A 23195-nucleotide genomic window follows, 5' to 3' on the forward strand; every position below is an offset into this window, starting at 1 on the left:
ATGAAGCTGTGGATGAAGCTCTAGATGAAGCTGTGAATGAAGCTGTGGATGAAGCTGTGGATGAAGCTGTGGATGAAGCTCTAGATGAAGCTGTGGATGAAGCTGTGGATGAAGCTGTGGATGAAGCTCTAGATGAAGCTGTGAATGAAGCTGTGGATGAAGCTGTGGATGAAGCTGTGGATGAAGCTCTAGATGAAGCTGTGGATGAAGCTGTGAATGAAGCTGTGGATGAAGCTGTGAATGAAGCTGTGGATGAAGCTGTGAATGAAGCTCTAGATGAAGCTGTGGATGAAGCTGTGGATGAAGCTCTAGATGAAGCTGTGGATGAAGCTGTGGATGAAGCTCTAGATGAAGCTGTGAATGAAGCTGTGGATGAAGCTGTGGATGAAGCTGTGGATGAAGCTGTGGATGAAGCTGTGAATGAAGCTCTAGATGAAGCTGTGGATGAAGCTGTGGATGAAGCTGTGGATGAAGCTCTAGATGAAGCTCTAGATGAAGCTGTGGATGAAGCTGTGGATGAAGCTCTAGATGAAGCTGTGGATGAAGCTGTGAATGAAGCTGTGGATGAAGCTGTGAATGAGCTGTGGATGAAGCTGTGGATGAAGCTGTGAATGAAGCTCTAGATGAAGCTGTGGATGAAGCTGTGGATGAAGCTCTAGATGAAGCTGTGGATGAAGCTGTGGATGAAGCTCTAGATGAAGCTGTGAATGAAGCTGTGGATGAAGCTGTGGATGAAGCTGTGAATGAAGCTGTGGATGAAGCTGTGGATGAAGCTGTGAATGAAGCTCTAGATGAAGCTGTGGATGAAGCTGTGGATGAAGCTCTAGATGAAGCTGTGAATGAAGCTGTGGATGAAGCTGTGGATGAAGCTGTGGATGAAGCTCTAGATGAAGCTGTGGATGAAGCTCTAGATGAAGCTGTGGATGAAGCTCTAGATGAAGCTGTGGATGAAGCTCTAGATGAAGCTCTAGATGAAGCTGTGGATGAAGCTCTAGATGAAGCTGTGAATGAAGCTCTAGATGAAGCTGTGGATGAAGCTGTGGATGAAGCTCTAGATGAAGCTGTGAATGAAGCTGTGGATGAAGCTGTGGATGAAGCTGTGGATGAAGCTCTAGATGAAGCTGTGGATGAAGCTCTAGATGAAGCTGTGGATGAAGCTCTAGATGAAGCTGTGGATGAAGCTCTAGATGAAGCTGTGGATGAAGCTGTGGATGAAGCTGTGGATGAAGCTGTGGATGAAGCTGTGGATGAAGCTCTAGATGAAGCTGTGGATGAAGCTGTGAATGAAGCTGTGGATGAAGCTGTGGATGAAGCTGTGAATGAAGCTCTAGATGAAGCTGTGGATGAAGCTGTGGATGAAGCTGTGGATGAAGCTCTAGATGAAGCTCTAGATGAAGCTGTGAATGAAGCTGTGGATGAAGCTGTGGATGAAGCTCTAGATGAAGCTCTAGATGAAGCTGTGGATGAAGCTCTAGATGAAGCTGTGAATGAAGCTGTGGATGAAGCTGTGGATGAAGCTGTGAATGAAGCTCTAGATGAAGCTGTGGATGAAGCTGTGGATGAAGCTCTAGATGAAGCTGTGGATGAAGCTGTGCAGGTCAGTGCTGCATTCTGTGCCATTTCCTCAGACATGCTCAGACGTGCTGCAGTAAAGCATCCAGGGAGGTTTAAGAGGAGCCTGAGGTATAATGACGAACGTGCTCAGACTCCCACGGCCTGTAGCACGGATAGAAGAGGGGTGGTGATATAATCTGACAGCCATATGGAAGATGTGGACAAAGCGCTGGCTATTTATAGAAAGAAATGCTATTCTAGTGTGTGTTTGGCAATGGGTACTGGTCGTCCTGGGAATTCCAGCAGAAGCCCTCCCCCTTCTCCCCCTCTTGGCCTCCCTCTCAAAGCACAGAGTGTCCTGGGAGCTGCTCTGCTCCCCCGGGTCCCCGTCTACTCCCCATACACGAAACCAAACTGAATTTCATTCCTGCACATGTATGTATTCAGCAGTAAACGACACTCACCTCCCCGCTGTGTCGTCGTCGTCAGTGTTCTTTCTGCATCACCACACTCTTGTTACAAGTTTCCAAAAAACCAGTCTGCACCCGCTGATCCAGCTGTATATGTTTGGCTGTAATTACTGTAGCGGGGCTTCATTTAGATTTAAATACTTGGAGCTGTGTGGCAATTAATCTGATTTAGCTTGTCATGTGGTTAACCATGAAAGGTGAGTGTTACAAGGACATCTTACTTCATTCCAGAACACTGTCTAGACAGATGGAAGTTGCTCAATATCAGCCTGCTGTAGCTGAATGGTAGCAGTCTTCAGATGAAGTTAAAATTCAGATTTCTCACCTCTGCTGGATGATTTCAGGACTTCACAGGACTGCGTTGGTGTGTTTCAAACCTCTTCCTTCTCCTGTCAGCTGTGTGCAAATGATGTTTATGATTCTTATTGGTGGGAAGAATTTGTATTGCTCAGCCCACATCCAGCCTGTGCAGAGTCCTAATGAGGGAAGAGAGAAAAGAAAAAGTTAAATTGAAAAAACTGGAAGCAACATGTGCAACATTTTTCCTACGTTAATGTTGTCTCCTCATACTGAAGATAATCAACTATGTCCATTTTTCCCCTCTAGACCTTTTCTCTCTCCTCTGCTCATCTGCTGTAGAAAGATGTCTCACCGTGCTGAATGTATCTTCAACAACTTGTGTCTCATTTTTGTTGCTCTGTTTGCTATTCTTGTTATTTCATTTCTATTTGGGACAGTTTTGTCTCCTTTCTGTTGTTTTCTTGTTGCTTTCCTGATTTTGCGTGTTGTTTTTCTTAGTTTTGCATGTCATTTTTCTCAGTTCTCTGTTGTCTTGTTTGACGTCACGTTTGTGTGGTTTCATATCTCTCTAGTACAGTTTTGGTTCCTCTTACTTATTTTGTCTCCTCAAACTGTAAATGTTGAACTATCTCCGTGTTTCCTCTCCAGATTTTTTCCTCTCTACTCTGCTCATCAGCTGTAGAAGGTTGTTTCACCATGCTGAATGTATCTTCCAACAACTTGCTCCTCTGTTTACTGGTTTGGAGCCATGCTGCATTTCTTTTATTGATCCGGTAGGCTTGATTGTCCTCTCAGTCTCTCTGTGGAAACACTGCCTGCAGTTCAGCTGAAAAACTTTTGTTCTTTTGTAACGTGACTGATGGTTTCTTAGTTATGCTGCGGGGAACAGAATTTGTAGATTTTTGCAGGATTTGATGCAAACTCTTTGAATTAGACATATAGAAAAAAGTGATTTTTGATGAAATATCATGATTTTAAGTTTATATTTGGTTATTTTTTCTTACTAAACCATGTCACACATTATTTGTTCAAGTTAAAATCCAATATTTCTTCTGTTTTTAACCGTTTCTGGCTCTGATAAATGCTGCAATTTGGGCATTTTTATAAACATCCAGCAGATGGAGAAACATTCATTTCAAGTCAAATTTTGGGCTCCAGATGAATGTAGGACCAGATTTTATTCTCCTTTCAGCTCTGGTTCTTTACTCCTGAAGGAAACAGCTGCTCTCATTTTTACCTCCTCTGTCTGTTTTGTGCTGCTCAGCATGTAGAGACAAAATTAAGTTTTCTGGAAGGATCACTGTGAAAAACAATCAATCTGCAGTTACTAAGCACCAAAACAGTGACCTTAAAGATGTTGTTGTCAGGTCACTGACTGACAATGTCCATAGAGGCTGATGGGAACAGCTTCAGTTGTGCAGATGTTTAGTCACAAATCCATTCAGATGGTTCCAGTTATTCATAGTCGCAAAGTATCTGTATGTCTTGTTTGGAGCAAATTCTAAACGTTTGAGTGTTTTTTATCCATCAAACTGGCTCTGGTCCACACCTCCAAACTCATTTTCTTAACAAGACTGCAGGTATGCACTTGGCACTTGACTCCAATTAGCTTTTTTGAGGTCGTTAACTCAAGGGTTCACATACTTTTTCCACTAGCACTATGAGGTTTTATGGTTGTTCTCAATAAAGACGTGAAAGATCAGAGTTTCTTTTGTGTTATTATTTTAGGCACATTATGTTTGTCGATACCCTTAACTTAGATGAAGATCAGATGACATGTTTATGACAAATTAATGCAGAAAACAATGAAATTCCAAACGGTTCACATGCTTTTTTTTTTTACCACTCTATGTATCACAGGCTTTAAAGTGCTTTCTAGAAGAGGAATAAGATTGGTGTTAGGATTTTTTTTAAAAGTTTCAATATTAAGGTTAAAACCATGTAATAATATTTACCATGCATGTTTACCCAAATATTGTAGATATTAATTATTGTAGATTATTAGACATGATATTCAGTAATATTTTTTCAAACAAATAAACCTGTCTAACATTAAGGTTAGAACTGATATCATTGCACATTTTACCAAATTCCCTGAATACTTTAAAGACTACAGTTTAAAACCTACAAAATTACACACAAAAAGCCCAACAACCAACAAATATTCCCTTTAAATGAGCATACTGGTGATAGTAAATATGACGTGGTGATGGTGGAAATGTCAGCAATATACTGAAACTAATATAATTTATTCTGATAATACACAGATTTTTTTTTAAATCCAAATAGTTTAGAGTAGTTGTTTCACTGATGATTTAAAGCTCACAGTGATGCTGGAGGTCAGATGATCACCAACAGGTTTCATCCTTATACAGAATTTCAGATCAATTCATCTGGTAGTTTTTTGTGGACCTGAGTTGTGAACAAACAGAAGCACACTGTCATTCCCAGAGCCGCTGCTGTTTGCCTGAAAACATTTGTTACTGCCGCTTTCACTGTAATTGCGACTTAGGATACAGGTCAGTGGTACGGCCAGCAGCATCAGAAAAGATGAATGTGGTTTTGAATGTTTATTGAGTTTCTGTCTGAAATGGATCCAATAACTTCTGTGAAACAGACTGATGGTAGCGGAAGGACTCAGCTTCCTGTAGTGGAAGTAGGAGAGTCATTTTCTCTCCCTCAGAAGGATCTGACGGTGCATACAAAGTGCTAGAAGTCAGTTCCAGCAGTCATTACGTCGACCTTGTCAGCTGTTCATCTGTGTAACGTTCTAAATCACTCTGATGGTTTATTCACTGTCAGAGCTCGTGATAAAGATTTGTTCTGAAGATAGATTAACTCTCATCACTCAGCGGTTCTCTGGACGTTCTGAGGGGGTTTAAAGGGGAAACTCATTTGTTCAGCTCTGAAATCAAATTTCACCAGCTCTTGACCTGCTGTCATTTCCTCTGTTATTATGTCCAAGGTTACTTCAACTCTTCACAGGTTATATTGGTGTTCTGAGCAATTAGCAGGAGAAGGAGCTGCGTGTCGTCACGTATTCACAGTTGAAACTCTGCTCAGGTCTGACTGTCTGCTGGATGCTTCACTTCACTGCATGATTTACACTGTACTTCTACCCAACTTAATAAGTCAGTAATTAAAGTCACTCTGCCTGATCCACTGCAGAGAAAAGGACATTTTGGAAAATAAGTTATCCACTTGGTTGCAGAGGTGAGATGATTGATGGCAGTCTGCTGTGTTAAAACAGACGGAAACAGAAAACTGAACTGAAACTCTTCATTCTGGTTTGTTAGTACACTGATCAGACATAATATTATGACTGCTGACAGATGAATTGAATAACACTGATGATCGCTTTATCATAGCACCTGTTAGCGGGTTGGATGCATTAGGCAGCAAGCGAACACTTTGTACTCAAAGTTGATGTGTTAGAAGCAGGAAAAATGGGCAAGCGTAAGGATTTGAGTGAGTTTGATAAGAGCCAGACTGTGATTGCTAGATGACTGGGTCGCAGCATCTCCAAAACTGCAGCTCTTGTGAGGTGTTCCTGGTCTGCAGTGGTCAGTATCTGTCAAAAGTGGTCCAAGGAAGAACAGTGGCCAACAGGCAGTAGGGTCATGCCAAGACTCATTGATGCATGTCTGGTCTGATCCAACAGATGAGCTGTTATTGCTCAAACAAGAAGAAGTTAAAGCTGGTTCTGATAGAAAGGTGTCAGAACACAGAGTGCATCACAGTTTGTTGTGTATGGGGCTGCATAGCTACAGACCAGTCAGTGTGCCAATGCTGACCCTGTGCTGCACCTAAAGCATCAACAATGAAAATATGTTATCCACTTATCAGAACTGGACCACAGAACAATGGAAGAAGATGGTTTGCTCTGATAAATCACATTTTCCTTTACGTCATGTGGACGGTGTGTGTGTGTCACTTATCTGGGGAACATATGGGACCAGGATGCACTATGGGAAGAAGATAAGCTGGTGGAGGCAATGTGATGCTTTGGGCAATGATCTGCTGGGAAACCTTGGGTCCTGACATCCATGTGGATCTTACTTTGACACATACCACCTACCTAAGCATTGTTGAAGACCATGTGCACCCTTTCATGGAGACGGTATTCCCTGATGGCCTCTTTCAGCAGGAGAATGCGCCGTGCCACAAAGCAAAAATAGTTCAGGAATGGTTTCAGGAGCACAAGTCTGAGGTGTTGACTTGGCCTACAAATTCCCCAGATCTCAATCCAATTGAGCATCTGTGGGATCAGCTGGAAAAACAAGTCTGATCCATGGAGGTCCCACCTCACATCTTGCAGGACTTAAAGGATCTGCTACTAACACCTGGTACCAGATACCACAGCACACCTTGAGAGGTCTGGATGAGTCCATGCCTCAAAGGGTCAGGGCTGTTTTAGGAGCAAAAGGGGACCAACACAATATTAGGCAGGCGGTCGTAATGTTATACCTGGTCAGTTTAAGCAGAAAAGCCGAATTATAACAACCTCGAACTGGTTGTCGATTTGCAAGGAGCTGAATATCGTGACTGTCTATACGCTAAGCTAAATAGCCAAACTAGTGTTGTGGTGAAACGTTTTCCAAGGCAGGTTTCCAGTTTTCAGCTACGTGTTGCAATGAGATTTTGCTCAAGGTGGGTCAAGGTATAATTGTTACACACTAATATACGCTCATTATATTTCTTTGTTTGGTAGGAAGGTAATTTAGAGGAAAGACTCCTAAACAGCTGGAAGCAACAAAATGAACTTGAGCTGCTCAACATATGAGAACTAAACATACATGACTGTTGTTGAGTGATATTTGGACTAACGATGTGTGCTGTTAAGGGCCAGCGTTGGTGCTGAAATGTGGAAAAACTCTGAAGTTCAGACTTTGTCTTCTGTGCAGAGGAAGTCTGTTTAACATATAGAACTGTTTTTCTTTCTAAATTAGGTTCTTGTAGCTTCCTCTCATTTGCTGTGAGATTAGTTTGGCCATTTGGAGAAACCCGCTCAAGGTCGAGAACAATCTTCAAGGCTCAGACCATTACTTTTATACTGGTTTCAGATTAAAGGCAGTAATCGCAAGTCTCTGTCTCCAGCTTCTCATTAATGGTGTTGTCAAAGTGGCAGCTGTAGAATCTGCTAGAGTGTCTTGGAGGTCGGCTGGGTTTATTCCAAATGAACAACTAAACAGCTTCATGACTTTCAGAAGCAGTTCTGTCTCAGGCGGTTGTTGGAAATCGACCTGTTAACCTGCTGTGACTCTTTGGTCCAGTGAGATTCAGTTTCTAAACATGAAGTTTGTCTCCTGATGCTAATAGTTTAAGACTAATAGCAGCCAGCAGCAACTGTTGTCCTGTAGTAACCTCTGAGTGTTTCCAGTGTTAGTGTCTGATTCCTTCATTTACCCTCTTACCCTCTGCCTCGCTGTTATCTGCCTTCCTGCCCTCCTCCACTCACTGTCAGACATAAAGACGAGCTTTTGTTGGAGTCTGAAAAGACTCTTTTCTCAGTGAGTGTTTTGTGGTGGGAAACGCCGTTTTCCCTCTCAGGTAGAAGAGTCGAGTTTCAGCTCCGACGTTCATTCCTGAGCCCCACAAAGAGCTGCACTCTGCTCCATTTAAATCTCCGTTTCTGCCATTAGAGAGACATTTGTCCTGCCACGTTGTTTATACATCATTAGAGTAATATTACACATTATGAGCCTCATTTTTCATCCTGATTGGGATGTCTGCGGTGTTAAACTGGATATTATGCTGTATGTTTGCCTGCGTACGCCTCATTCTTCTATTTGATTTCAAGTGATCTTCGTATAAACAATGTGTTCTGAAGTTGTGATCTGATGTTTTAGTGGCTTCACAGGTGATAAGAGTTCCATTAATAACGTGCTGCTCTGCTCACCTGATGACATTGTTTTGTGGTTATGGAAGGCTGGTGTCACTGCTCAGCCTTCAGGGAGAGTTTAGTCCAGGAGAAAAGGCTCAGACTCAGGAGCAGCGATATGGATCCTGTGGAGCAGATCTTCACCTTTGTGAAGCTGCAGAGGCCTGATGGGAGTTCAACCATCCAGGTTTTATGGGTTTGTGGACAGTTATGTTGGAAATCCTGAGGAGGGAACTTCTGGAGTCTGGTGTACCAGGATGTTCAATCCTCGTACATCCAAAGTGAGTTGTGTTTAGATTCTCACACAAAGTCTGTTTGTGATGTTCATGGATTGATCTCCAGGAGGTGAGGAGGATTTGTGGATCTCAGTTTTTTTTGCAGATGGTGTGGTTCTGTGGCTTCATTAGACCATGACCTTCACTAGTCAGAACCTCCAGGTCCAAGGCCATGATTCTCTGCTGAAGCACAGGAGAGGCAGAGTTTACTATCTCAGGATCTTGTTCATTAGTTCAGGAAAATGGAGCGTGAGGCAGACGGGATCCCAGGAGGAACTAAAGATGTTGTCTGGAATGAGCTGCTTAATTAAGCAATTTTTTGCAGGTCAACTCTTCTCATGTCATGATCAGTGGTCGGACACAGTAAGGCTCCCAACAAAAAGAGAAATAACATACACCTTCAAGAACAGCTTAAATATAATAAACTGTGTTGCAAGATAACTGATAATGTTCACTTTGGACTCCAAACTATTTTTACAACCTATGTTATCTTTGCACATGTATAGTTGAGCCCCAGATTATTCATATATTTGACAAGTTTTGATTTATTATCATTTTTATTTCAACAGAAGGTTTTGTCTGGCTGTGTTTGGGACACTGGTGATGAATTTTAATTCTTACTCCATTTTCCTTTTTTTTTTTAACTAAAATGCCACTTGCAGAAGCTCACCTGGAGAAAGAGGAAATCTTCTGGTGCTTGGTTCGTTGGTCAGATGAGATCCAACTGGACTTGTTTGGACACAGACATGGCTTTTGTTTGGTGAAAGAAAAGAGAAATGTTCAGTCCCAAGAACAGCATCCCAGCTGTCAGGTGTGAAGCTCTGGAGGAGTTTTTCAGAAAACGGTTCCAAAGAACACAACATCATGGGAAAAAAGGATGATGTTAAGATTTTAGAGGACAAATCAGAATCAATTTAGCATTGCTGTGATTACACTGTAGTGGAGCATAAATCACATGCAGCCTGTGCCAGGTAAATTAAACCAGAATACAACAGGAGAGTGAAGCTCATCGATTCAATCTCAGCCTTTAATTGTGCGAACAGACTAATAGTTCAACACTGGTGTGTTTTTCATCGAAGTGGACAAAGAGATGAAGCAGACACATAAATTCAACCTCATCCAGGTGTACAGCTGTCACTGGATAATTGGCTGAACAGGGTTTGATGTTTATTGAATGATAATCTGAGGAGAGCAGGTTCTACATACTGACACAAAATACTGCATTAAATCCTTTCAGCTGCAGTAAAACGCATGTCTCTCTGCTGGAATAGCTTTACGGACTCACACATATGAGCATAAGACTTTAGCAAACATGAACATGGATTATTTATATTACTGCCTGACCTCAGCTCTGTAGCATCACTAACCTCTGGGGAGCTTCATCAGCCTCAGAGATCCTCACTTTAAACTCAGAGGAGCTCTTTGGTAGAATGCAGAACTGATTTTATCGTGTTTCGTCTGAGTTGTCACACTTGTCAGATATCATCGGCTGTGCTGTTGTGTTTCCCTCCTGGTGATTTTATTGAGTTTGTGACATGATGTTTGCCCTCTGGCAGAATGAGCTGCTGGATGTTATCACCTTTGACAGATGCTTGATCTGAACTTTTCTACTTTTTCTTTGCTAAAGCTGCACAAAACTGACATTATGATCCAGGTTAAGGGTGTGGCCTGACTAACCCATCTGTAGATTAAAAACTCAATTATCCAATGACAGCTGTACACCTGGTTTAGGTTAGAACGATCCAATCCCAAGTTCCACCTTGAGGCCTGAACACTAAACCCTCACAGACTTTAAAAAGTGAATCTGTCCTCAACTTTTGTGGTCATTTAATCACCTGCTCAATTCAACTCTCCATGTTTGTGACATTAAAGTGTTCATATATTTTAGCAAACTAACAGAAGTAACATCTGAAAATGTTATGCAGATATTTGAAAGATGTTTGAGAAAGTACAAACATCAATAAATGACCTCCACGGCGATCAGATCCTTGCAGATTTCTCCCGTAAACCATCCAGGTTTGGTGTGTCTACGCTTTGTTTGGGGCAGGACATCCAAATTTATACGTCACACAGAAGAGATGCGTGATTACGTCAGAAGATTCACACCAGAACTCTTGAACAGACAGTCTGACGCCTGGACATCCTTAAACCTTCAGGAAAAGCGCCTCAGAGTCTGTGAGTTTGGAGATTTAAAATGGTCCTCTCTGCCTGTTTGCGACGTGTCTTTGTCCCGTTTGACTCTGATGGAGACAGAGCGTGTTGAAAGGTTAATCTGTTTGCACAATTAAAGGCTGTAAAATAATTGGTTTGCTTCAGCCGGCTTCTTTTTACCGTCCTGCAGCTGAGGAGCAACAGACTCAGCTGTACTTTGCTGGAAGACACGTGGAGAATCCTCTTCGTGGTAAATTAGGCCAGATTTTTTCTTCTTTTTTTTTTGGCCAATTTGACCATAGGTGCATGCGCACGTGTGTTACTGTTTGCCAACTTTGGTTTCATAATCGCCTTCAGATAAAGAGCCAAAACGAGGTGTGTGTGGGGCGATTAGTGGGGTTTGACTGACAATCAAATGAAGCTAAGTAGACAGAGTCAGGCAGAATAAACTGAAGCAGTGACAGTAAACACGCACAGTAAATACACCAGCTGTGGTATTGTGTAGCTGGCTGACAGAACACACAGACATACCTTATTTCCATTGTCTTTGACAGCGCTGCAGGATCCACTCCTTTTTTATTACACTGCAGAGTGCACACCAACGGCCATATGTACACAAGCAAACACCCCACCGCCTCTTGTGCACACTTCACTCTCTCACACACACACACACACACACACACACACACACACACACACACACACACACACACACACACACACACACACACACACACACACACACACACACACACACACTCACTCATACTGTCAGCAAACAATGAGAGACAGCAGCTCGTCTCGTCTTTATCCAACAACCTGCTGCTGGATCAGATGTGGTCCGGAGAGAAGCGCTCTGTGCTGCAAATGAAGTTTTCAGCATGAAGCCCTGACGTCTGCTGTAGGCAGCGAGTGTTCTCTGGGAAAATAGACTAAATGTACCTGGGGTGTGTTGGAGACCAAGCAGACAGACATGAGGCTTAAATTGGGAGAGGTGATGAAGGCCGAACACTCAGCTTTCAACCAGACTCCTGCTGAGGAGAAAGATAGAAAAGAGCAGGAAGAAAGCAGTGAGAGATGTTGTAGAACAGAGAAATGATCCTCCAGGCTTTTATCGGGATGGACGCTGCTGGAGGAGGAGAGCTGGTGAAATATCTGAACACTAATGTGTTCTTGAAGCAAATAGACACGAGCCAGAAGTAAGATGATGACTGATGTGTTGACAGAAAGATCTCCTCTAGGATGTGTGGACGGTTTCAGTGATGTCTTTGATATTTGACGGGTTTTCAGCTGTCGTAGTTTGAAGTGTGTCCGTCTTGACTTTAACAGTTACTTCTCCATCTCTTTGTGGACTTTATAATACCCACAATCATCTGGAGCTGATTGATTTTCCTCATAAATAACATTTACCTTCATCATTTGAGTTCAGAGCTGCCATCGTGGAACTTGAGGCTCTCAGCATTAGCATTTCAGTCATCTGACAAAATACTGTCAGTGTCATTTATCAAGTTGTACAGCTGTGAATTAAAATTTATATCCACCACGCTTATCATGACAGTCTCCAATGATTTCTGTAACTCTGAGTTTTCTATGATAGAGTCATAGAAATACATGATTATTTGTGAGATTCACGTGTTTCGGAGTCAGCGGCTGTAGTCAACCGTATAACTTAGGATCAGCTAAGAGGCCATGAAACTAAGAACATTTGGTTTACATGACTTTCCTCAACACCAGAACTGAAATTTAAGTTGCTGTATGTTTAGTTTTGATCCAGCAGATTTCCAGAAGACCTTCAATAAATCAATGATTTTTTTAAAATTAAGAATTATATTCATCCTTGGAAAGTGAAGACTGCTGTGATAAGTCAGTTCTTTATTAGTGGATGTTAACTTTTGTTCACAGCTGCTCCTTGTCAATCCTCCATATGGTCCATAACTTTGTGTTTATTCAGACTTGCACTCCAACTCTCCTCCATCTTCTGTCCTGTACCTCCAGGTTGTCTGTACCGAGGTCAGGAGTGTCGGCTGGTGATCCACTATGAGCAGGGCTTCTCTGTGCTGACCGACCCGAAGGCTGGAGATGAGGAGGACACGGAGGCCATAGTGGTCCAGACTCCCATTAAACCCAGAGTGCTGCTCTCGTACCCCTTCGAAAAGCTAAAGATGTCCTCCGACGACGGCGTCCGCATGCTGCTGCTCGACTTCGGCGGGAAGGAGGGGGAGATTGTGAGTGCTTTCTATTTTTATGATCAACATCTTCTGACAGCAGACGTGTTCTGGTGAGAGCTCAGTTCTCTTCTGAGCTCTGAAAGTAAACAGCATGAAAGATCCCCCTCAGACCCGCGACTGTCAGTGAACATTCAGTGGAGAAACAGCTCCTTAAAATCATATTTTTGGTTCTGCTACAGCATAGTTTAACAGAGGAAACATGAGATGTGGGAATCACTTTCTGGAGGTGCTAACATTAACTCTCTGATGTCACGTCAATCGTCCTCTCACTTCATACTTTTAATAAAATCTGTGAGTTTAAAGCTCCAACAAACATTCAGCTGCTGCACTCGATCTAATAATCCGTCAGAAACGTTGTGTTTATGGACACTTTCCGAAGTAGTAAAAGCGATAATTCAGTATTTTATGTGCTATTTATCTAATGCTGACTGTGCAAACAGTGTTTTTGAATGAGCTGCTGTGTGGTGAACTGAGCACTGAGTTCTGATCCACGCTGCTCCACCAGCATTTAGAAATCCAACACAACACATAACATTGAGAGAGAAAATAATGTGAAGACACCAAAAAACAATGAACATACATCATGACAGCTTTGATTATTTAAAAAAAATGTGAATAGTTCAGCTTTTCTGTGGTATAGAGCTTTTATAAGTAAAGATCCTACTTTATTTTTTGTTTTTCAGCCAAAACCTTTGGCTACAGAAATGGAAAGTTTAATTTTTGACCATAAAAACAAACAAGAAACTAAGCAGCAAATACGGACTGTTGTGTTAACATATATACCGGGCTTTGCAAAAGTTCTGTTACACTCGGTTTCGTGATCTTTAGAGACATTTACATGTCGGAGTGAAAAATTCCATTAAATAAACTGAAAGTTCTACCTTATAGGCAGGTGTCCTTAATACATATTTTTTCTCCGGTGAAGTTGTATCAAGATGGAAGTCAAAAGAGTTGAGATATCTGCTCTCCTTTGTGCTGAACATCAGCCAGATGACCGTCCACAGAGTTGCGGAGAGGCTAAAGAATAGTGAAGATCTTTCAGGTCTACACCATTCTTGAAAGATCATCTGAAAGATCTTCACCATTCTTTAGCCTCTCCGTGACTCTGTGGACGGTCATCCGGCTGATGTTCAGCACAAAGGAGAGCAGATATCTCAACTCTTTTGACTTCCATCTTGATACAACTTCACCGGAGAAAAAAAATTTGTATTAAGGACGCCTGCCTATAAGGTAGAACTTTCAGTTTATTTAATGGAATTTTTCACTCCGACATGTAAACGTCTCTAAAGATCATGAAACCGTGTAACAGAACTTTTGCAAAGCCCGGTAGGTAGCTCTGTCTGTGTAAGAGTCCTGATTTATTTACTTTTCTGCTTGCATTTCACCTCAAGCCCCAAGCTTCAAATGTGAAGACAATAACCTTTGGCACAATGTTATGGAAATTGATTTGTCAGTTCATTGTATTTATATTGATTTGAAGTCTTGGTTTTGAAACTTTTCATATCGTCTTGTAGTTCTGCATTTATACACACATTTATATAATAGGAGAGGCAAGAAAAAAACTCAGATAAGCTGCTTTTCTTTTTTTTTTAAAAAAGTGTATTTTATTATTTTACATTTTTTATTATTACTCTTACAACAGTAATTACAAAATTTTACAAACATATACGGAGAAAAAACACAAAGTAAATGACATAATTCTGAACAGAAATCAAAATGGCAATAAACAAAACCACTAAAGATAACAGAAAATGCTACAGTTAGGTAGAACTGTGCAAAACATAAATGGTAACCTTCAGGAAACCAAAAGAAAGTGGAGTCAAAACGAACCAAAAAATTCTCCCTAAAATAAATTCAAATCAAACTAGCGCAGCCAAAAGGAAAAAGAGCAGCTTCAGACTACTAATCAAACTGCAGTTTTAGAAAAGTTACTGTTCAAAACACAGTTTAAAACCTCAATTATCACATAATGCATTGAATTAATTATAAATTAGAGCACATGGGATCATTTGAAATGACTTCACAGCTTCACTAACAAAAAAAGACTGAAAGCTACTGTTGGATTAATCTCACCTTTAATTTCTTGTTTTATCATGCTGTCCCCATGTGCTTCCTCACATTAATACAGTCTGATGATTATTTATTCTGCCTGGTTTGATGGTTTCCTCTGATCTGTGTCTGAAGGTGGCGATGACCTATTTACTGACGAGAAGATGTGTTCTGCTTGAACACATCACCTATTTCATGTTTCCCACACGTTCTGAGGTGTCAAAAGGTGCTTTTATCCATCTTTAATCTCCATCAATAACCATTTAAGATGAACTGTTCAGATGTGCTTTGTGCGTTCGTGTTCATACTGAAAATAAAACCGTATCCAGTATGAGACTGAGCTCTCTGTGGTCACGAGCAGCTCACAGTAAATAGAACAAGTTCATAGCTGCTCTCGGGGGAATTCATGAGGCCTTCTGGGAAATGAAGCGAAACACAAACTGCAGAGTGAGACAGGAAGAGGGAGAGTAGATTACTGCACTCCATCACACCAGAAATGAAATGAACTCCACTCAGCTCCAACAGGCTGAGAGCGTTTTCCTTTCAAAATAACCCGTCTCTTACTGTAAGACTTTTAATCTGTTTACTGCGGGTCCCGCAGCCCAACAGATCAGAACCGATCCATGTTCATACCTGGAAGAGCCTCTGATAAAACCCGACGCCTCCATCTCTGTCCTGAGAGGCTGTTTGGGGTTTTATTTGACGCTGCTGATATGAATATTAATGTTCCAGCAGCTCATTTATTACGTCCTCAGCCCTGGTACAGAAAACCACCAAATTGCTGTTTCCTCCTTCATAAAACCATAAAAACTGTGATTTACTGCTGGAACAGACGAGTTACAGTGGAAACTAACGTGAATCGTGCAGGCTTTAAGAGTTTAGGAGTTTTAAACTGAGGTGTTTTCTGTAATCTGACGGTCCACATGCAGCTCTGTTTAAAACTGCTGCCAGATTCACTCGTGTTTGATTCCTCCTTTACGCTGACGGCAAACAACCAAAGAGTTTGCAGCTCTGACTCCAGACTTGTCTGTTGGCTTCGTTTTTCAGGACAGATTTGGTTTGTGGCGGTTCTGAATCCCAGCTCGGTTCTAGACGAGGTTTTATTAAATCCCAGCTGGTGGCTTGTTATGTGAAAGTGGAATCAGCTGCTCTGTTTTTATTCCACAGTATCGACTTTACCGTCAACTTGGCAGAACGATGTACAGTTAAGCCTCCAATTATGCATACACATGCCAAACTTTGATTTATAGTGGATTTTTAGGTTTCTTTTTTCCCTTTAGATTTTTCGTGAAAATATCCAGAATTATTCATACCCCTGCTCAGTGTCAAAGCCTTTATTTGCCACCACATCAATCAGACGGTTCTTCTAATTACTAGCAGCCATTCTTCATGTCTCTGCTGGGATGTTGTTCCGCTGGACTCCAAAATGTTGACACTATTTTCTAATAAACCAGTTCTCTACCTCTTTGGATGCATCTTTCTGAGCGTTGTCTTGTTGGGAGCTACAATGATGCCCAAGGACCAGTATTTCTGCAGACTATCTGATAGTTTCTCCAGAATTGGCACCAAAAACATCTCAAAACATCACATTCCCGTCACCATGTTTGACCCTGAGGAGGATGTCCTTGGTGTTGAATCCATTATATCAGCTTCATTGTGTCATTCAACCACAGAACCGAAGACTAGACGCTTCCCTCTTTATCCAGCTGAGCATCTCTGTGTCTGTCTTGATGGAGTCCTCTTTTGTCTGTGTTCATAGAGATCAGCCTTGTTCAGTGTCTGTCTTCAGATGTTGGTCCCAGAACTGTTCAGATGCTTCAGGATGTTCCTGCTGCTGATCTCTGGGTTCTTCTTCACCTCTTACACATTCTATCATTCTTCTGGTGCATGGATGCCTTTCGTCTTCCTAGCAGCCTTTTGAGAGTTTTCAATGTGAAACTTTTTGATTTCGCTTTTCACTGTGACCACTGAACCTTGAAAACACTTAGATATGACTTTACAGCCTCTACCACAGTGTACATTCTCTCTCAGTGATGGATCTTAATGTCAAGCTAACTCAGATCTGTGGTTTTAACCAGGATGTGCAGTACTAACTACCGTATCAGATACATTTTCTCAAAAGCCTGCAACAGTTTGAATAATTTTGGACAGTTTTTTTTTGTCTCTTGTTTTTGTCATTTCATTAGGTTCTATAAAATGTCACTAAAAATCAAAATCTTTGAGTGACTTTGGGTTAAACTGCTTATCTGTGTCAGAAACTGTGGTGCAGTCGTGGTATGTAAATCCGCTTGTGTTACACAGTTTGCTGGAGATGACGTAGTTCCTCAGAGTTAAACGTGAGCGACAGAACAGTAGCTGAAGTGTGGATTTCTGGGTTAAAGCTCCCTGCAGGCCTCAGAGCAGGATGTGAGTCATCGCGGTGAAATCGCTGCTGTTGATTCAGTGAACAGAGCGGCGTTCAGCGGTCCGCTGCTGGGTTCAGTCTGATCCCTGCAAATGGAGATCTGTTGACTCTGGACTTAGTTTCAAATATATATTTATGGTTTTATGTGATTTACACACCGTCATTCTTTTTCCTTTCTGCCTTCTCTTCACCTCTCCTCTTTCTTCCTGACGTGTTCTGCATTATTCTGCTCTTAATTCTGTCCTTTCTCTTTCTCCTCCAGCAGCTGGACCTGCATTCGTGTCCGAAGCCGATCGTGTTCATCCTGCACTCCTTCCTGTCTGCTAAGATCTCCCGCCTCGGTCTGGTGGCCTGACAGCCTCTGAAGGAACATTTCAGCTCCTATGAGAACAGAAATCCTCGTAGTCCCTCCTCTTGTCTGGAGCTGCATGCAGCAAAACACCTCAAACTCCTGCAGTTGGAAACCCAAGCTGAGTGAATGTAGCCTCTCTGGAAACGGACCTTTTTGGGTTCTCAGACTTTTTAGACAAACAGTGGAGGAAGCAGTGGAGATGAGTCGTGCTTTTCTCTTGACAGACAGATTTTGGGGGGTAAATGAAACCTGGAAACGCTGCAGGGACCGAGAAGTTGACTGAAGAACCACAGAAGAAGATGGTCTATATATATGAGGCATAGAGCAGGTTGGGCAATACTGTCAGGTCCTGGTTGGAAGGATTGGCCTCCTGTAGCAGGTTCACAAGAATTCTATTTTAATTCAATCACCGTCTAATGGCACACTGCCTCCATTTAGCCATCCCATAATTTATTTACCGCCGGCTCTGAAAGGACGTTCTGAATTTCACTCTTCATTTTTCTTCCGCCAAATGTTTGACACACTGTGGGAAAAACTTGGTGCATTTGTCTTTATTAGGCTCCCCAGAGACGTCTGTTAGCAGCGTCAGCATTCATCATCCAACCAGCTGCAGGGATTCCCTCCCAGCTCCTCCAACTTATTCTGTAGCAGCACACTGACCGGCTGCTTCAGGTGTTTTAGTATCTGACAGGTAATAGACATTGTATGAACGGGGTTTCATTTCAAACTTAAAGGATGCATATGTTTAAATTATCCAGAAGATTTTAGAAAACACATTCAAACCAGTTCAATTAAAGCAGTACTTTGATCTTGTAGGTAAATGTGATGTTTTCTTGCTGAGACTCATCAGTGAGGTCTGATGCGACCTGATACAGCAGCTCTGCCACACACTACATCCTATATAAATATGTATTCCACATTTGGACTTGTTATTTCTGATACTTTGCCTCCTTTAATGACATGAACCGTCTCGCTCAACCACTCACTATGGCCTCAACCCTCAACCGTACAAACATTATCTGACAGTGCAAACCAGAACAGAAAAGGTTAAAGCATGATAAAGGTACTTTTTATGGCAGAGTTGTTGAACCTGATTGCATTAGATTATACTGGTGTTCCTATAGACACCTGCTCCTATAATAACTTGGTTCTGGTTCTATCCTGTTTATACAGTAATGATAAGGTGGGCTTTCTGAACTTTGGATGTAGCCAGGCCAGCTGGTTCCAGAAGAATGGATGGGTGGCAAAATGTGATACTTAGTGAATTCTAATTTGACCAATAGATTTTCTTTGACTGGAAAACAGATAAACAAGAGAAAAAAGTGATTATGTTGGTGATATTAATGATGATTTTTAACATTTTTTTTCAAAATTTTTACTTAAAAATGCCTTGAAACCATTGAATCTGCAAGTTTTTGAGGGAATGCAGCTTCTGTGCCACCTTTGATATGTTCTGATACACTCTAAAATACAAACGACTAATTCAGTAGTACCGATCTCTGGTCAGCTACTAGTCAACTCCAAGTCCCGGAGTAAATTTTAGTTTAATCAGCTGTCTATTGTGTTTTATTTTGGAGCGATCCAGCCAAAGCTCACACTGGATCCCATCAAGGATCTGTAGAGGAAATTAAAGCCAGAGTGATGCAAAGAAGTTTTCCAACCCCCAGGTCAAGGAGGTATAAGAGTAGAGATCCAAAATCGCAGTGGAGACGTGCCAAGAGCTTGTAGGAAACCATAGGAACCATTTGGATGCTATAATGGCAAATACAGACTTTGCTGTTTATTACTGAGTGTAAAATAAATATTTTTTCGACACTAAAGTCGTTAAAATTCATCATTAACATCTCAAACACAACATTGCAGTTTCCTTTGTCGCATTTTATATCATTTCCAGTCAGAAAGAAACTTCAATATAAAAAACACTATAAATCAAACTTTGCTGTGGCTATGAATAGTTAGGGCTAAACATGTGTGACATAATGTGTTAATTAGTGAGTCTAGAGGTGGATTTTATAACCTGACAAGCTGTTCTCCTGATTCAAGTGCTTAAGTGAGCAGCTGGCTGTGGCTTCATGTTTAAAAAGCAGATATGAAAGCTCATCTTTTCATTTAAATCTCAGCAAGAAGGCGACTCAGCACATTTCCCAGGATCCAGAATAATCAGACAGCATGAAGCTGTTCACTGCTTGCATCTTCATCTAATTTGAGACGATTTACAAATAACTGAGAAAAAAATCTGCCAGGAATAATTGGAAGAAATCTTCGTGTTCGCATTGAAATTAAATGACGCCACAAACACGTCAGCTGCGGTCTGTCATCACAGCAGCCTTTAGAGTCTGTTCCTGCAGCAGCTGATCAGATCTGTCTGGTTTCTCCTCGTGCCTTCAGACGACTGAAGAAGATAAATGTTGGAGTTTTTAGAAGCGCAGGATGAAGCGGTGACGCTCTGACGGCTGCATCACTTTGGGTTACAGGTGCAGAAACACTCAGCCAGCAGTAATTTTGGTTTTTTTTTCTTCTTTAGCTCATCAACACACGGAGACGTTTCCATTTTACACTGTGAACAATGATTTACGCTCTGTAATCCTTCGACACTGTAGAAGAAAGTCTGTTTTGTTGATACTAAACGATAGCAGAGAATCCAGAAGTCACTGATAATGTCAGAGGAGAGAAGCTGCTTTGATATGTAGAAACTCTGATGCCTTCGGCAGCTACTGTACTGTCACTCCGAATGAAAAAGCTTAGTTTTCAAATCCAACGGTGCACATAAATCATGTATTTAACAGCAGTGACATGATGTCTCTTTTTATTGTCATACTTCTCATTAACTGCAAATCAACACTTCTGTCAAATTAAAATGTTAATGACTTGTTTGCTAATGATTCTGGCTCCAGTTCATTTTTAATATCGTATTAATACTAGAAAACACATCCAGGGCTTCAGAAACCAGCAGCTCCTTGATTTAAATGCTGTTTATTAGTGAGAGTTCAGCCTGGCTTGTGAGGCGTCTTATTGAGCAGCTCAGCAGAAGGATTCATGGAGGAGAAGAGCTGCAGCAGCTCTGGACAGAAGCGTAACTCTGGACGCTGTTGGCTGGTGCTGAGCTGGAGACCTTCCTGCTGCAGACACATTCATGGTTCAGAGTCCTAACAGCAGTAACTCCTGACTCTGTTTACTGGTAGACATTCTTCAGCAGCAGCTTTTCCCACCGTTCCTCCTGCTTTGTGTCGAGTCGAGCCTCAGCGGGACGGCGAGCAGAAAGCAAGCGTTGCATCATGTAAGAGTAAAAACACAAAGCAACTCTGCTCATCGACTTCCCCACTGAGACAGAAAACACACCGAGTTTCAACACACGAACCTGCAGCTCACTAACAGAGAGACTGAAGGGTCGTATTGATCCAGACTTTTCATTTTTAAGGCTTGGAAAGGGTCCAGGTCAATTAGCAATTACACATAAACTGTGTGTTTGTGTCCACAGTGGGCTGTTCTGTCACTGACATGCAAATACTTTTCACTGAGCTGTTTGTTTGTGTGGGAGGCTGAATGAAAAGCTTCTCTCTTGGCTCCGGCTCTGGTTGCATTCCTCTGCTGTGGCAGGTCCTCACAGGTCCTCACTGCTGCTAGGCTCCAGGTTGTATAGAACTATGTGACCTGTGGTACCGCAAGAATGAGCAGGAAATCAAGACAAGTCCAGGTTACTACACAACTGAGTTTACGGGTGATATGTTGGGAGGAAAACTTCATTTTTCACAAAGTGCATGAGAAGGTTAATTAATTAGTCACGTCAAGGCCTTCCATTATCATATTATAAAGAGAGCATTCCCTTTGAGCAGCAGTGGGAGGAAAAAAAACTCATTTTTTTACAAGAACATACCTCTAGCAGAACCAGGCTCAGGGTGGGTAGACGTCTGCCTTGACCTGTTAGGGAGAGGTTAGCATGCAGAAAGAAAACAGACAAACAACACGTAAGAGAACAAAAAGGAAAGGCTGGTAAGCATCAGGCAATGTACTGGACTGTTGTGGTGAAGATGGAGCTGAGCCAAAAGGTAAAGCTCTGGATTTAGCAGCAGGGGCAGATCCAGAATAATTCTGGGGGGTACAACAATGACAGTATCCTGAGGGCAATTAAGTGAAAAATATTGTACAAGAACAGCACTATATACAACCATGTCAATTTCCACTTCTTAGAATGTTTACTGACAATTATCACACCTAAAATTAGAAATAATATTCTTTACTTTTAGCAACTAGTTCTCAGCTGTATACCACAAACATCATAGCGTTCTGTATGCTAATCAGTCTAAATCAAAATGAGTACTACCCAATACACAGTGAACAACAACAATCTGTACCCTTGATCTGTGGTAAAATAATCTGAAATGTTCTGTGCAGTAAATTTTAAAATGCAGTAAGTAGCACTCTATACATTTCATAGTAAACCTGAGAACAATAATAAACAGTAACAATATTCCATATTCTTAAGTCATTTAATAGTGCACAGCTCAGCAAACATCATAGTGTTCTGCATAGAAATCACAAAAAGCTGCTCTCAATAATCTTTCACAGTGAGCAGATGTTCTTGTGTTGCAGGTCCATGGTCCAGATGTGGCCATTGAACAGGCCGAGGGGGTCTGGCACCGTCTACTTCCAAGAGCACCTCCTCTTTTTGCATTCTTCATATGGGATGGAAATAAAGTAACATTGGTTTAGCACGTCCATCAAAGGCCTGTAGGTGTGAAGCAGGAAGCCCTCCACAATGAGGATGTGAGTCTCCTCCTCCTCCTTGTGGTCGGACTTCAGGACCATCTCTGTGTCCAGGGTGTTACTAACGCCATGAGACTTCTCAAATTTCACCGGGTTCTCCAGCCACGTGAAGATGGTACTCATCATGGCGTCCATCTCCAGAGCAGTGATGACATCATACTGCTTAAAGCCATCTTCACCAACTTCAATCTGAACTTGGGGCTTGAAGAAGTCATCCTGATGGACCACACAGCATTTGGGCAGCTTCTTGATCAGGTGGTTGGTGAGAATGGTTTTCCCTCCATCGGTTATGCCGCCGATGCCGATGATGTACTTCATGTTCTCGGATCAGTCAAAGCTCGGAAAAAGAGTCAAAAACGTCAACAAAAACCGGGTCAGGAGTGATCGGACGTGGAAGAAAGCTGAAAAAGAAAGTTGCAGCAGGAAACTACTGGAGTCCTCCATGGCCCTTGAGTTTAGTGAGTAAGGTAAGAGCAGAAAGGGAGCTGCCACTCGGACGCGGTTCTTCCACCCAGAGAGGACCTCTTTCTGCTGCCGCTGCTACACATACTGCCCTAGTTGAGGTTTCAGGTGGAATATTCCTTTTAACCAGTCCCTTAGGTCTCTTTGAGGATTTTGGATGGAATACTCGGTTAAACCAACATTTTAGGTGCATGTACAAGGATTTTTGGTGGAATGTTCCTTTAAGGTGGATGTGTGAGGACCTTGGAGGTGGAATACTTCCTGAAACCAACTTTTTAGGTCAACATTCAAAGATTTAAGGTGGA

At 41.9% G+C, this 23195-nt stretch overlaps 2 protein-coding genes across 3 annotated transcripts in view; one reads left to right on the forward strand and one right to left on the reverse strand.

Annotated features, from left to right (window-relative positions):
* Positions 1-20546, forward strand: part of sntb1 (syntrophin, basic 1) — a 49169-nt gene extending 28623 nt beyond the window's left edge. The window contains exons 7-8 of one of the 2 annotated variants that reach the window (XM_051957086.1): positions 12627-12856; positions 17578-20546. In XM_051957086.1, coding sequence (XP_051813046.1) covers positions 12627-12856; positions 17578-17667 — 320 coding nt within the window. In that variant the 3' untranslated portion in view covers positions 17668-20546. Of the gene's footprint in view, positions 1-12626; positions 12857-17574 lie in introns of both variants that reach the window. The other variant, XM_051957085.1, reaches the window with a different exon arrangement.
* A 1591-nt stretch (positions 20547-22137) lies between these two features.
* Positions 22138-23195, reverse strand: LOC127536499 (nicotinamide riboside kinase 2-like). The gene has a single exon (XM_051957088.1). It carries the CDS (start codon positions 22744-22746, stop codon positions 22306-22308), a length of 441 nt encoding a protein of 146 aa, XP_051813048.1. The 5' UTR covers positions 22747-23195; the 3' UTR covers positions 22138-22305.

Source organism: Acanthochromis polyacanthus, chromosome 12 (assembly GCF_021347895.1).
Source record: "Acanthochromis polyacanthus isolate Apoly-LR-REF ecotype Palm Island chromosome 12, KAUST_Apoly_ChrSc, whole genome shotgun sequence".
NCBI lineage: Eukaryota > Metazoa > Chordata > Actinopteri > Pomacentridae > Acanthochromis > Acanthochromis polyacanthus.